The sequence below is a fragment of the Pollicipes pollicipes genome, unplaced genomic scaffold (genome assembly GCF_011947565.3).
Source record: "Pollicipes pollicipes isolate AB1234 unplaced genomic scaffold, Ppol_2.1 Scaffold_6052;HRSCAF=7182_pilon_pilon_pilon, whole genome shotgun sequence".
Classification (NCBI taxonomy): Eukaryota; Metazoa; Arthropoda; class Thecostraca; order Pollicipedomorpha; family Pollicipedidae; genus Pollicipes; species Pollicipes pollicipes.
Window position 1 is genome coordinate 14,930,590 of NW_023596805.1, and position 13,626 is coordinate 14,944,215.

At 64.0% G+C, this 13,626-nt stretch overlaps 1 protein-coding gene across 1 annotated transcript in view; it reads left to right on the plus strand.

Annotated features, from left to right (window-relative positions):
* Positions 1-13,626, plus strand: part of LOC119104234 (protein FAM13A) — an 89,063-nt gene that overhangs the window by 26,829 nt on the left and 48,608 nt on the right. Inside the window, exon 7 of the mRNA XM_037227899.1 lies at positions 5,879-5,935. Coding sequence (XP_037083794.1) covers positions 5,879-5,935 — 57 coding nt within the window. The remainder of the gene's footprint in view (positions 1-5,878; positions 5,936-13,626) is intronic.

Here is a 13,626-nt window from a genome sequence, read left to right on the forward strand (position 1 = left end):
GGAGACGCTCGACATCTGTAGGTTTCGTGTGGGGCGCTGACCGGTCCCTGACGGCTGCTCGCTGGCAGCCGGTCGGGCCGGCAGCTCCGGCTACCCGGCCGTTGTAGCGGCTCCGGCTGCTATGGCCGCCGTGGAAAGACCCGGCCCAACGGACGTGCCCTCTTGACGTCCGTCCTTCACATCTATATTTTGGCCCAACATGCTGTGATTGGTAAAGTGACATGACGGGAGGCCTGGACACGTCAAAGAACCGCGACTGACGTATTTAAGATGTCCGACATTTGTCGCTGGTTTCCAATACGACTCCGGCCGCTGTTGGTGCGTCCCGCCTGTCTTGCCACACGCACACGGCTCGGTGGTCGGCGTCGCCGCGTCACACGCTGTGACGCGGACCGCGGCGGCACAGCGCGCCGCTCGGCAGACGCGCACCCGCTGTGACGCGGACCGCGGCGGCGACAGCGCGCCGCTCGGCAGACGCGCACCCGCTGTGACGCGGACCGCGGCGGCACAGCGCGCGGCTCGGCAGACACGCACCCGCTGTGACGCGGACCGCGGCGGCACAGCGCGCCGCTCGGCAGACGCGCACCCGCTGTGACGCGGACCGCGGCGGCGACAGCGCGCCGCTCGGCAGACGCGCACCCGCTGTGACGCGGACCGCGGCGGCACAGCGCGCGGCTCGGCAGACGCGCACCCGCTGTAACGCGGACCGCGGCGGCACAGCGCGCCGCTCGGCAGACGCGCACCGCCTCGCCGACGCGTCGTGCGGCGGCGGCCTCCTCCAGCACAGCTCCCAGCACAGCTGCCGGTCGGGCAGGCGTGGCCCGAGCAGGGCTGTGCCGGCCTGGGCTCGTGGACGGCTGCTGTGTGGCCACCAGGCTTCTCGATTGCAACGCGCTATGAAAACTGGCAGTGGTATGAACTGGAATTCATATTCCGACAATATTGTCTTGCGATGTAGTGGGCGGGGCTGGTTAGGCGACGCATCAGACGAGCATCGGCTGTCTTTCGTAAATCTATTTCAACGTAATATAAATTTGTCAATAAAGGCAATGTTTGCCTGATTACGCCGTGTCACCACCACCTCTGATTGCTGTCGTAGTACGAACTCCCATGCCATAATGTCGTTACACCAGCTCAGCTCAAAGCTCAAAGCTCAAGGCTCAAGATCGCGCTCAAGGCCTTTCCTGTTGATATCGAGTAAAACTGGCGCCAGTTTCGTACGCGCTCTGCGTGGTGCGAACGCACGGCTGCCTTGGCATTTACGTCGCACCGCATATCTGACGGCTTTCCCCTGCTGTGCAAACACTTGAGCGGATGACTTGCTCTTCTGCGCACTCCATTTCCCACTGCCACGTCGACATTCGTCCAAACGTCGAGTCGAGTGGAGGCGATGGCCGCGGTCAAGGCCGCCGCCGCCGGCGGCTCAGTGTCAGGCCGGTGCCCGGCACCTCTCCAGATAGTCGGGGGACGCTGTCGGCCGCGGCGCAGGCGGTCCGCCGGGTGCGGCGGTACCGGCCGTGCGCTGTGACGGCCCTGGATCGGACCCGGGGCGCGGCGGAGCTGACCTGACCTGACCTGACCTGACCTGACCCGATTTGACCTGGCCCGGTCCGACTGACCTGACCTGACCTGACCTGACCCGACTCGAATCGACACGAGCTGACAAGATGTTGCACCTGACCTGACCTGACCTGACCTGACCTGACTCGACTCGACTCGACACGAGCTGACCAGGTGTTGCACCTGACCTGACCTGACCTGACTCGACTCGACTCGACTCGACTCGACTCGACTCGACTCGACTCGACTCGACACGAGCTGACCAGATGTTGCACCTGACCTGTCAGCCGTACACCGGGAACAGCTCGACCGGTGGGTTTGGCGCCGAACGAACAGCAGCGCCAGGCCGCAGGCGACGCCAGTGTGTTTTCGCCGCCCCATAGGCGGTGCCCGGGCCCCGCCCGGCCAAATTCGGTGCGGACAGACCGCCGGCGTCGGGAATGTGAATTTTTCGGCCGTCGGCCGCCGTGCGTCACTGGCGGACGCGAGCGTGCTGGGCGGGCGGTGTTACAACACGCTCGGCGGGCGCCCGCCGCTGGGAAAAACGGCCGCCGTAACACAGGCCGGCCTCGACGGACGGACCGTCTGCTGGGGCCGCGTGAAAGGTGTCCGGCTGGTGCCCTGTTGCCCACTGATCGGTGGGGCGGTTACCGGTGAAGACCCCAGCCCGACGCAGTCGTCCAGCCAGTGGGACTGTGATGTTCCCGGGCGCGGCTTGTCGCAGGCTCGTTCCGCTGTAGGCGTGGTTTTCACGGTCGTCCGCGGATGGCGCTGTCCCACGGAGGGGCAGCTTTTGTCGCCAGTGTCCCCTGCACACGTTTGGGGTCAGACGCTGGTGTATTCCGCTGTCCAGGCCGCTGACCATCTGTGTGACCTCAGAGGTCGTCTGAGGGGAAGGTCAGCACGGCTCGGTGACGTGACGGCCCCGGCTGGCCGCCGCTGTGTTCGGGTGGAAAGCGTCGTCGCAGAGGCCTTGGTCGGCGCCGCTAAACACGCGAGGGCAAATCACCGGGGCGATGGCCTCCAGCCGGCGGGCGGGCACGTGGCCTGGGGCTTCCCGGCGACCCTGCAGAGGCACCGCTTCATGGCCACCGGCCACGGCGCAGCTGTTGTCCTCGGATTGATTTCCGGCTGCAGAAAGTCCGATATTGCGCCGTAGATCGGCCCGGGGGGAGACGGCGTGTTTGGAGAAGCGCCGTTTCAAGGAACAGCTTGCTTAGGGGACGGCTTGTGTATGGGGACAGTGTGTTTAGGGAAGAGGCGTGTTAAGGGCGAAACGTGTTCAGGGGGACAGTGTGTTTACGCGGGCGGTGTATGTGGAGGACGGTGTGGTCGCGGGAGTGGTGTGTTTGGGGGACGATGTGTTTAGGGGAAGGCGAGTTTAGGGGGACGGCGTATTTATGGGGACCGTGTATTTGAGGGACGGTGTGTTTGAGGGAGTGGTGTATTTGGGGGACGTTATGCTTATGGATGCGGTGTATTTGGGGGACGGTGTGCTTAGAGGAAGACGTGTTTAGGGGAACGGTGTGCTATGGCATTTGGGGGACGCTGTCTTTGAGGGAGCGGTGTGTTCAGGGCAAGGCGTGTTTGGAGGGACGGTGTGTTATAGGGGTGGTGTATTTAAGGGACGATGTGTTTAAGGGAGCGGTGTGTTTGGGGAGCGGTGGGTTTGGGGAAAGGTGTGTTCAGAGCGAAGGCGTGTTTAGGGAGCGGTATGTTTGAGGAACGGTGTGTTTGGAGGACGGCGTGTTAAGGGGACGGCATGTCTAGAGGACGGCGTGTCCAGGGGACAGCATCTTCAGGCGAACTGCGTGTGAGCTGGTATACATGCCTTCATGTGTGTCCAGTCACCTGTTGGGACGACAGGCGTCGGGAATTGTCTCGCGTAAAACGAATGAACTGAACAACTAGCGTGGAGATTTCGGATGCAGCAGATACATTGGGTAAATACACAAACCACGCTCTGTCGTGGGCTCATCAGTTGCGTTTCAAGTTCAGTTTCATGGTCCATCTAGACGCGATTGCGGTAAGCTTGTCATCGGTTCCAGGGCGGCGATGTGTGCTCTTCCTGTCGGCGTTGAGGACTATAATGTGAACAGGCGTCCCTCGTCTCCACCCGGCAGGTGGCGCGGATTGACCTGCTCTGCTCCTCACACGAATGATGAGCGGAACGAGGGAGGTATACCACTTGACGTGACGGGGCCGTTTTCAAAAAGGCTGAATGCACGGAACACTTGAAGCATGTGGCAGTGTTCCGAAAATGTCGGGGTCTGAATGCCTATGTTTGAGGCAGTTGAAGCTAGCTTTGCCATTTTGTGTTGCTAGTGTATGAACAGGCTGTGCAGGCACGGAGCGGGTTGTGAACCAAGCTAGTAGAGCTCTCGACGAACCGGTCCGATGCTTATTCGAGTCGCTTGTTCCGCCACACAGCGAGCAGTGCCGTCTTCCGAAGGCGGTGCTAAGAGAGTAGCTCTCGATGTCACACGCCGCCACCTCAGCCGTTGTCCGTGTCCCAGCTGTCACGGGACGGAGCGAGTCTCGGACTGGGCTGAGCTCGGACGGACACGTCCGCCGCTGCTCTGCCCTCGGGCTCGGCTGAGCTCGGACGGACACGCCCGCCGCTGCTCTGCCCTCGGGCTCGGCTGAGCTCGGACGGACACGCCCGCCGCTGCTCTGCCCTCGGGCTCGGCTGAACTCGGACGGACACGCCCGCCGCTGCTCTGCCCTCGGGCTCGGCTGAGCTCGGACGGACACGCCCGCCGCTGCTCTGCCCTCGGGCTCGGCTGAACTCGGACGGACACGCCCGCCGCTGCTCTGCCCTCGAGCTCGGCTGAGCTCGGACGGACACGCCCGCCGCTGCTCTGCCCTCGGGCTCGGCTGAACTCGGACGGACACGCCCGCCGCTGCTCTGCCCTCGGGCTCGCCCTTTCTCACTGCTGAACGCATCCATCGCCCTGTCCTGATATGCGGCCAGGCGAACAGTATTCAACGTTCCAGTGCCAGCAGATTGTGGTCTCCATGCGAACAGGGCTGAAACAGGGCTGAAACAGGGCTGAAACGCTGCGTGGAAAGTCGTTGCCAGTCACAAGGTCGTTGTCAACTTTGTTGTTCGGAAGGAAACTGTCACCAGCGTTCAAACGAAACGAGTTCGGCCCCGCTCGTGGAAAAAAAAAACGCGAAGCGTGCACTGGGGCGTTAACGGCACCGCAGCCCGTCACCAAGGCCGTCCGTTATCGCGCTCATCAGCGGCTGGCCGCTGGAGCCGCGCTATCGGCGCCAGCGGACCAGCTGGCCGGCGGCGTGGCTCTGGACGAGCCGGGGCCTCGGTGGTCCGGCCTGTCCTCGCCGGGGCCTCGGTCGTCTGGAAGGTCCCCGATGGGGCCTCAGTCGTCCGGTGTGTCCCCGCCCGGGCCTCGGTCGTCCAATATGTCTTCGCCGGGGCCTCGGTTGTATGGTCTATCCCCCGGGGCCTCGGTCGTCTTGTCTGTCCCCGCCGGGGCCCCGGTCGTCCAATGTGTCCCCGCCGGCGGCCGGGGCCCCCGTCGTCTAGTCTGTCCCCACGGGGGCCTCGGTCGTCTGGTCTGCCCCTGCCGGGGCCTCAGTCGTCTGGTGTGTCCTCGCCGGGGCCTCGGTCGTCTGGTCGGCCCCCACCAGAGCCTCGGTCGTTTCGTCTGCCTCCGCCGGCCCGTCGCGCCCTCCGCCGCCGCTTCCGCCTGTGTTCCATTGTCGGGACGGTACGGACCGGCGCCGACTGAAGGGTACAGGCAGCGTGACTCCCGCGGTGGGAGGTCACCCGGGGAGCGGCGCTGCTCGGTGTCATTGTCATTGTCATTGGAGTTTTACGACGCATCCAACTACTGAGGCTATATGGCGTCGCCTGCCTCTCACCCTGGCGGGAAGGGTGGGCATCGCGGGGAATCGAACTCCGTACCTCTGGTTTGCCAGACACGCAGTGGTTAATGCAGACGGCGCTGCTCAGTGGCCGCTGCCGATTACAGGGTGCAGGGAGCGCAATTCCTGCGGCCTGCAGAAAACCTCGGGAGCAGCGCTGCCTCACTGGTCACAGTGGTAGCAGACAGGGTGCTGGATCCGTCTTGTCCAGCTGTTTTTTTTTTGCCCCTTTTGGGGCAGAGTGCAATAGCGGAACGCATGTAATGATCAAAATACATCACTGACCAGCTATCCTTACCGAATGTTATGTCTTTGGCGTCGTTGACGTCTCCCCGGGTGCCACCCCCGTTGGACTAGGCTGCAAGCACTGTGGTTGTAAGAATGACCCTTCTTTTTCGTACTGACTACTGTGCTTTCTGTTTTCCAGCGCCCGGGAGCGAGGCGAAGAGAGTGACAGCAGCGCCTCTGCCGGCGGCATCAAGAAGTGAGTACCTGCCCGCGCCGCCACGCGGCCGTGGCGCCATTCGCCCGGCGCCTTAAAGACCTTAAAGCGTCGGCTGCGCCGGGACAGCTTCCGCAGCCGGACTTTAAAGCGCCGGCGGCGCCGGGACAGCCTCCGCAGTCGGACCTTAAAGCGTCAGCGGCGCCGGGACAGCGGCCGCAGCCGGACTTTAGAGAGCCGGCGGCGCCGGGACAGCCTCCGCAGTCGGACCTTAAAGCGTCAGCGGCGCCGGGACAGCGGCCGCAGCCGGACTTTAGAGCGCCGGCGGCGCCGGGACAGCCTCCGCAGTCGGACCTTAAAGCGTCAGCGGCGCCGGGACAGCTTCCGCAGCCGGACTTTAGGGCGCCTGCGGCGCCGGGACAGCCTCCGCAGTCGGACCTTAAAGCGTCAGCGGCGCCGGGACAGCGGCCGCAGCCGGATCTCGGTGGCAAATACGGAGATACTGACGACAAACAAACGAGTACAAGTGGGGCGAATAATGGGCCGAGTTCGTCGTTGATTTGGAGGCCGCGGCATGACGGGCAGAGGCCGGCATAAGAAGGCATTGCCTTTATTTGGGGGTGCCTTATTTGCGTTGGTCGGAGGTGGAATGTCTTCCTGTTCGATGGCCTCGGATGAGCTGACGCTGAGGATAACGCGTCTCGCAAAAACCGTCACGACACCGGAATTGGGTCAGGTTTTCCTGAGCTTAGTTCTCGAGCTAATGATGTATCTGACGATGGATGGGGATGATTGTTGACCTTGAAGTTTGTTCCCACACTCTGGCCGGCCATATTTTCGACGGAGCCCCACATCGCATCACCATATTTTACTGGAATATTTGATGGAATGCGGTATATTGATCGTCGTCTCTGGAGCGTGCGGCTTCCTCCGGCGTCAGTTCAGGATGGTTCACCGCGGTATCGTGGAACAATAGCCTGAAACCCTGAGCGTGGTATGTCAGTTGCCTACGACACCGTGTGGCGTACCGTCAAACACGGTCCTGACGGCGACTCTGGCCCAGCTGACGCTGCCGGGTCTGCCGGGACACCCCATGCACCCTGTACGCCGCCCGCGCCGCCCGCGCCGCCCGCGCCGCGTGCCTGTGGTCCACCGCGGCGATGACGCTCCGGGGCTGGCTGTCCGGTGCCGCGCGCGGCGGCTCCATTCGCCGTGTTCGGTGGGAGAGGGAGCGCGGCCGTTCAAGGCGGTGGCGATGCGATGGCGGATGCAGCGCCACGCCCGGATTACGGCTTGTATAGGGCCTTTTCGGACAGAAGTGACCATTTCAGGGCCTTGGCATGGGGAAGACTGGAGAGAGCGGCGGGGGCAGATCAGATACACCTGGCAGCAAGTGGTGCTCCGCCGTGACTTGTTCGGAGGTTGTGGCCAGCGCTGCGGAGCTTGTCTGGAGCCGGCCGGCCCCAGCCGCCCTGGGGCGCCTCTAGGGCCCTGCACAGCCAGCGGCAGCGGCTCGGCTCGGGCGGGCCGAGCCGCTGCAGGCCCGAACCGGTGACGGCAGCGGCGGCGGCCTGCCGCCCGCTGTCAGCCGGGCGAGCCGAGCCGCTGCCGGCCCGCATTGGTGGGATTTCCAAGCTGCTCGCCCCGCGTCTTCCGCCGGCCGCAGGGGCGGAGTCACTGGAGAGGGTGAGAAAGAGCCCCGGGGATGCTGTGATGAGGTGATCAGGTGTGATGAGGCGGGAGAGGAGTATGATGAGATGCCGTCGCTACGGACGATCGGTGCACCCTGGCGGCGGTGGTCCGACGTCTGGCCGCCGTTAACCGGCCGCCCACCACCGTCTGCTGCCACTTTCGCGATTCTGGCCAGCTGCGTTCCGAGATTCTCCGTCCGAGCGTTTCGCGTCGCTTCCCCGCAGGCTGTTGCGCTCGCACGTGGTGGCGATCACCGCCTGCTGACGCCGAATTCCGCCTGCCAGGGGAGTTACCGCCGTCGCGGCCGCCGCCACGTCTGCGGTGTTCATGCCCACGTGCGCTCGCCGTGACGCGGTACACGTCGCCATATTTTCCGTGATATTTGAGCGGCGTGAGTTGCTGCGTCCGGCGGTTTGGCCGCGGCTGCCGTGGGTGCGCCGGGTCCGGCCGGCCGACGGGCCGACGGCGCGCCAGGTCCGGTACACGTGCTGCGAGACCGGCGCCCGGGGAGAGAGAGGCACACGTGCGCGTGTATGCAGCCAGGCGCCGGCTCTGAGTGCGAAGGGATCAGCAGGGGGGGGGGGGGGGGGGGGAGGGGAGGGGGTACCAGGGCAGTGGAGCGCTGGCCAGACGGGTGGGAGCCGAGCTTCGGGGGCTGGGGACAGTCGGACAGGTCTCTGACCGGTACCGGGGACAGTCGGGGAGATCTCGGACCGGTGCCGGGGACAGTCGGGCAGGTCTCGGACTGGTACCGGGGACAGTCGGGCAGATCTCAGACTGGTACCGGGGACAGTCGGGAAGATCTCGGACTGGTGCCGGGGACAGTCGGGAAGATCTCGGACTGGTACCGGGGACAGTCGGGCAGGTCTCGGACTGGTACCGGGACAGTCGGGCAGAACTCAGACTGGTACCGGGGACAGTCGGGCAGGTCTCGGACTGGTACCGGGGACAGTCGGGCAGATCTTGGACTGGTACCGGGGACAGTCGGGCAGGTCTCGGACTGGTACCGGACACGTTGACGGGCCGGATGCCGTGACGCTCGGGGCGCAGAGTCAGGCCCACAGGGACGGAGACGGCAGCACGGCTGATGTCGCAGCGCGTGACCGCGTGTTGCCGCCGCGGAGGGGAGGGGAGGGTGGGTACTACTCCCCGAGGCGGCTTAGGCAGCTGTGGTGCGCCCGCACAGCGGTCTGTCTCCGCCGGGTCGCCCAAGGACGGAGTGCGGGATGTCGGTACCGAGACACAGGCCGTCCACACGCGGAAGCCCGACGTTTCAGGGCAAAGGGAGCCTGGGACCATATTGCCCATACCGGTGATGGGTGGAGAGGGATGTACCGGTGATGGGTGGAGAGGGATATACCGGGGCGGCAACGGGCAACCAGCTTCAGTTGCAATCAGCCGTGCTTTAACGCCTCCCCGGTGTCAGATCCTCGTGGCGGCGGCTTTGGTTGGCGAGCCTTTCTCGGCACTCTCCGTCTGTATCCGCACCGCCTCCCGCCGCAGCACGGCACTCTGTTACGTCACCCGGTGCCGCCTCGGGTGCAGCGCCAGATCTGGAGGCGCGGGGCGTGCACAGCGCCGCACCGGTCCTCGCTGAACCCGCCCGGTCGGCCCGAACAATGGAACTTTCCATTGTCGCCGGATCACGTCCGTGAGTGGCGGAGCCCTGCGGGAAACACGGTTACGATCAGATACGGCCGACGGGCGGCGGCGGGCCGCGGCGCGCGGCGCGCCTTTGACGCCGTCGGCCGTGGCGTACTATCTCGGTCGTCGCGCCGGCAGCCGCTCGGCGGCGCGTCAGGCGTCCCTGTCTGGCCGCCGGCGGGCTGTCGCCTTCTGTCGGCCGCCGCGGCCGCTCGGCGGCGCGTCAGACGTCCCAGTCTGGCCGCCGGTGGGCTGTCGCCTTCTGTCGGCCGCCGCAGCCGCTCGGCGTTTTAGGCAGATTGCGACGCCTCGCCTCCGGCCGAGGAAGAGGGAGGGGCCGGTCCGGTCCGCCGAGGCGGCGTCGGTGGACCGACCAGCTTCAGCGTTTTTTTGAACACTGGCCCCGCCAGCCGGTGACAGCGTCTCGGGTCCCGTCGCTGTTCGTGTATTTTGCGACGCTTGTGGTTTCGTTTGCAGTCGGCAGCGTCGAGATCTGCCAGGCCGAGCGTGGCGGCGGACGAGGGATCAACGGGTCCCGACACGAGCATGAGGGTCCGCACGATCTGCGCGGCATCTTGGGGGCTGTTAGTCAATGGGCATGCTGGAGGGGGAGGGCACGCTTCCCCTTCCGTCCCGGGTAACTCTGTGTGACTGTGGATATCGCACGTGCGGTCCTCGAGGGGCGGTGGAAGGGGGAGGTAGGGGCGTCCGTCACCTACGTGGGGCGGATGTATGGCCGCGATCCGACTCGACATGATACAACATGGTACCGTGCGACAAAATACGACACGATACCACACGAGGTGTACGACACGGTTTGACATGACGCAGAATGACCGGATGTGACACGGTACGACACGGCACGACACAACACGACACAAAACACGCGATACCAGTGGTCATGTGGACAGAAGTGGAGCTATTGACGCGATACCAGTGGCCATGTGGACAGAAGTGGCCAAACTAGCGAAAGGACAAAGCGGTCGGTTATTAAAGAAGGGAGACCGTGAGATCGTGGCACCTTGCTATGTCAGAATGTAATCGTGGAATTCGTGATCGAAACGTGAGTGAGGCAAGGTTGAATCATATCGTTAAGACGCAACGCACCATCGCTGCATTCCGCCCGTTTGAATCGCCTTTGCGTGCACCAGATCAGAAGCATGCCTTCCACCAGCGTGGTGAAACGGTCTCAGCCCGCAGCGCCGTGGCTACCGTATCCCTTGCCTTCCGATGCCGTGGGCGGCGTGGATCTGAGCGGCCTCGACCTCGCCTGGCCGCCCAGCCCATCTGCTCCTCCCTCCGAGGCGAGGCGGCGCCGACTCCGCCGACGAGGCTCGGCCGCCCCTCCCCCTGCCCGGCCGGGGGGCGGTCGGCTGACCTCTATCTGGGTCAGGTGTCAGTGACCGGGCGGCGGCGGCGGCGCTCACTTTCACTGCCAGCCCAGCGGCCCGGCGGACCGTCTTATTCGGTTAAATAAATTGTCGGGAAGGGTTCGGGGGAATTCCAGGCAGTGCCCGCGCCGCTGCGTTACGCGATGAGCCAAAGGACGCGCGCGCGCGTGTGTGTGTGGAGAGAGCATGAGAGGGAACTCAACTCTTGAGGGATGCTTAGGCCTCTGACCAGGGTATCTGCTAGCGCTGTGGAATGTGCAGTCAGGATGTAAACGAAGATATTTGCTGTTCGTCAAATCATGCATGAGGATCCCGAGCTGTTGTATTGTTAAACTCGTCATTATTCCGGCATCCGACGTATCTGCGTCATTACACCATTACCGCTAGTCATTACAATTAACATTGCGTTACATTACATTACAACTCGGCGTTACCACGCGTGGACCCAGTGCCGTTTGATTGCCAGCCGATTCCTTGCCGCTCCACATCCACCATGTAGCTGTATTTGGCGGCTGCGTGAGGAGGAGGCGGCTATCCATCGCCAGGGTCCTGCTCTTCAGACGGCGTCCGCCGGCACGTGGGGTAGAGGCTATCCATCGCCAGGGTCCTGCTCTGCAGACGGCGTCCGCCGGCACGCGGGGTAGAGGCTATCCATCACCAGGGTCCTGCTCTTCAGACGGCGTCCGCCGGCGCGTGGTGTAGTGGCTATCCATCGCCAGGGTCCTGCTCTGCGGACCGCGTCCGCCGGCACGTGGGGTAGAGGCTATCCATCGGCAGGGTCCTGCTCTTCAGACGGCGTCCGTCGGCGCGCGCCGCCGCCGGCCAGCTTGGCCGCGCGCGCCGGCGGGCTCGGCTTTCGACTGCCGGGTGTTGGGCGCCGTCGCCGCAGGCGGCACCGCCGACGGGTCGATGGCCTCGGGTCGGCCGGCGCCCAGCAGCCCACGTCACGTGACTGGTGAAAGCCGATGACGTCACGGTCCGCTGGGCTGGCCACAGGAGGATGGTAGTGTGAGGCCCTGTATGGTGGTGTCCGCCGCGACGTGGCGATCGATCCCTCTAGATTCTATTTTGGGAATGGTGGAGGTCGAATGGCGTATCCACATGAAGTGACGGCATCAGAGCGGACGACGGCGATATAGGGCAGTGTTTGATACGCCGGCCAATCGACGTTAGTGTGGTAGTTCGCTGACACTGAGTGGCGTGCATGGCATGGCTGGACCTCGTTCCCGTTGACTGGGCCAATTTTGGTCCGTCCGCTGATCTGGTGGGCTCTATTCGTGTCGCAGCTCGATTTGCAAACGATGCCCCCACCCGCCCTTGGCGGGCGGCGGCAGCACCTGGTCGTTCCTGAAGCCGCCGGCGCGTTCAGCGCTGTCATGATGACTTGCGTCAGCCTCATACCTTATGATCATCGAGCTGGCTCCAAGCATGCCAGTTCAGTGTAACGAGCGCGCGATAACGTCGATGAGCTCAAATGAAGGCAATGCAAGGCCTCCAAATAGGGACAGTGGCTCCGGAGTCCGTGAAGCCGGAGTTCCGCTGGTTAATCCGTTCATGCTTGATTGTTCTCTCGAAAGGTTTTGGCTTCCACATTTTATCAGTCCCGATTAGATCGTGCAGTTGTGTGATAGACAGCAATGCGGCATGACTTTCACTGAGTTCCACCGGCAGTGGGCGGATTCCACTGTAGCCTGCTGGCGCGTACTCTTCCCGGATGTGCTGACCAGCGAGGCGCCGTCTGAGTTGTCCCAGCGTCGAGCCGTGGTGTTCCCGGGTTCCCCGTCCCAGTGTCGTGCCGTGGTGTTCCGCGCGCCCGTCCCAGCGTCAAGCCGTGGTGTTCCCAAGTTCCCCGCTCCAGCGTCAAGCCGTGGTGTCGCCCGTCCCAGCGTCGAGCCGTGGTGTTCCCAAGTTCCCCGCCCCAGCGTCGTGCCGTGATGTCCCCAAGTTTCACATCCCAGCGTTGAGCCGCGTTGTTTTGAGCCCCTCCCCACCCCCCTCCCCCCCCCCCCCCCCGAGGCCGGCGCCCCTGTCGTGGCCGGCAGCAGGGCGAGCCAGGTCAGCGACCCGAGAGAGCCGGACACCGCCGCCGCCGGCCGGGGGAGAGAGAGAGAGAGTTACGAAACGCGGCTGCGGCGGCCTCGGGCGGGGCTACGCTGCGCGTACGCGCGGTGGCGTAAGCGCCGGGCGTGAGGCGTCGGCAGCGATGGGTTGCCAAATGTCCCCTCGCGCCGGGTCGCTGGGGTCGGTGGGGTCGCTGGGGCCGGTCCTCTGGGCGCCGCTCGGGTACTGAAGAGTAGGGGTATTGGGCCTGAGGGGTATTGAAGAAGTGTGTTGGCCCTCTGACGCCGTGAGCTTGGAGTCCCTGACACCGCCCGGCATGTCAGCGGCCCCCAGCCCACACAGGGACCTCCCCCCCCCCCCCCCAGCTGTTCATTGTTATGGTATGGAGAACATGTCGGACATGTCATGTCGTGTTGTCGGACATGCTTTAGTGGGAAGTATTCAACCTCACAGCTCATTCCGCCGGTGACTGGTGGCCGGCTGGCGATGTGAACCGTAACGCCGATGCGGCAATGTCAGCTCGAGTGAGTGATCTCTTGTGAGCCGACCAGCGCCGACGCTTCTCAGCGGCGGCTCATGATGTCGTGACGGACCTAATCGGGCTGGGCCTGTCGTCTGTCCGTCCGCCGTCAGTGCGACTCCTGAGAGTCAGCCTTGTGTCGTAACCCGAAAAATTAACGTGCATGCCCCCATCCCCGTGTGAGGGCTCAGAACCGTGAGGACCCTCGCCACCTTCATGGTCCTAAAGACGCGCCATGATGACACCAACCCATTCACGAATCAGTACAAAGACGTGGTATGACGACACCAAACCCCCCAACAATCAGTACAAAGGCGTGGTGTGACGACACCGACACCTCCACCAATCACTACTCTCAGAGGTGCTTTTCTCTGGCTCTCCCTCGTTCAAAAGCTGTCTGTTTTATCTCCCCTGCCTTTTTCCCA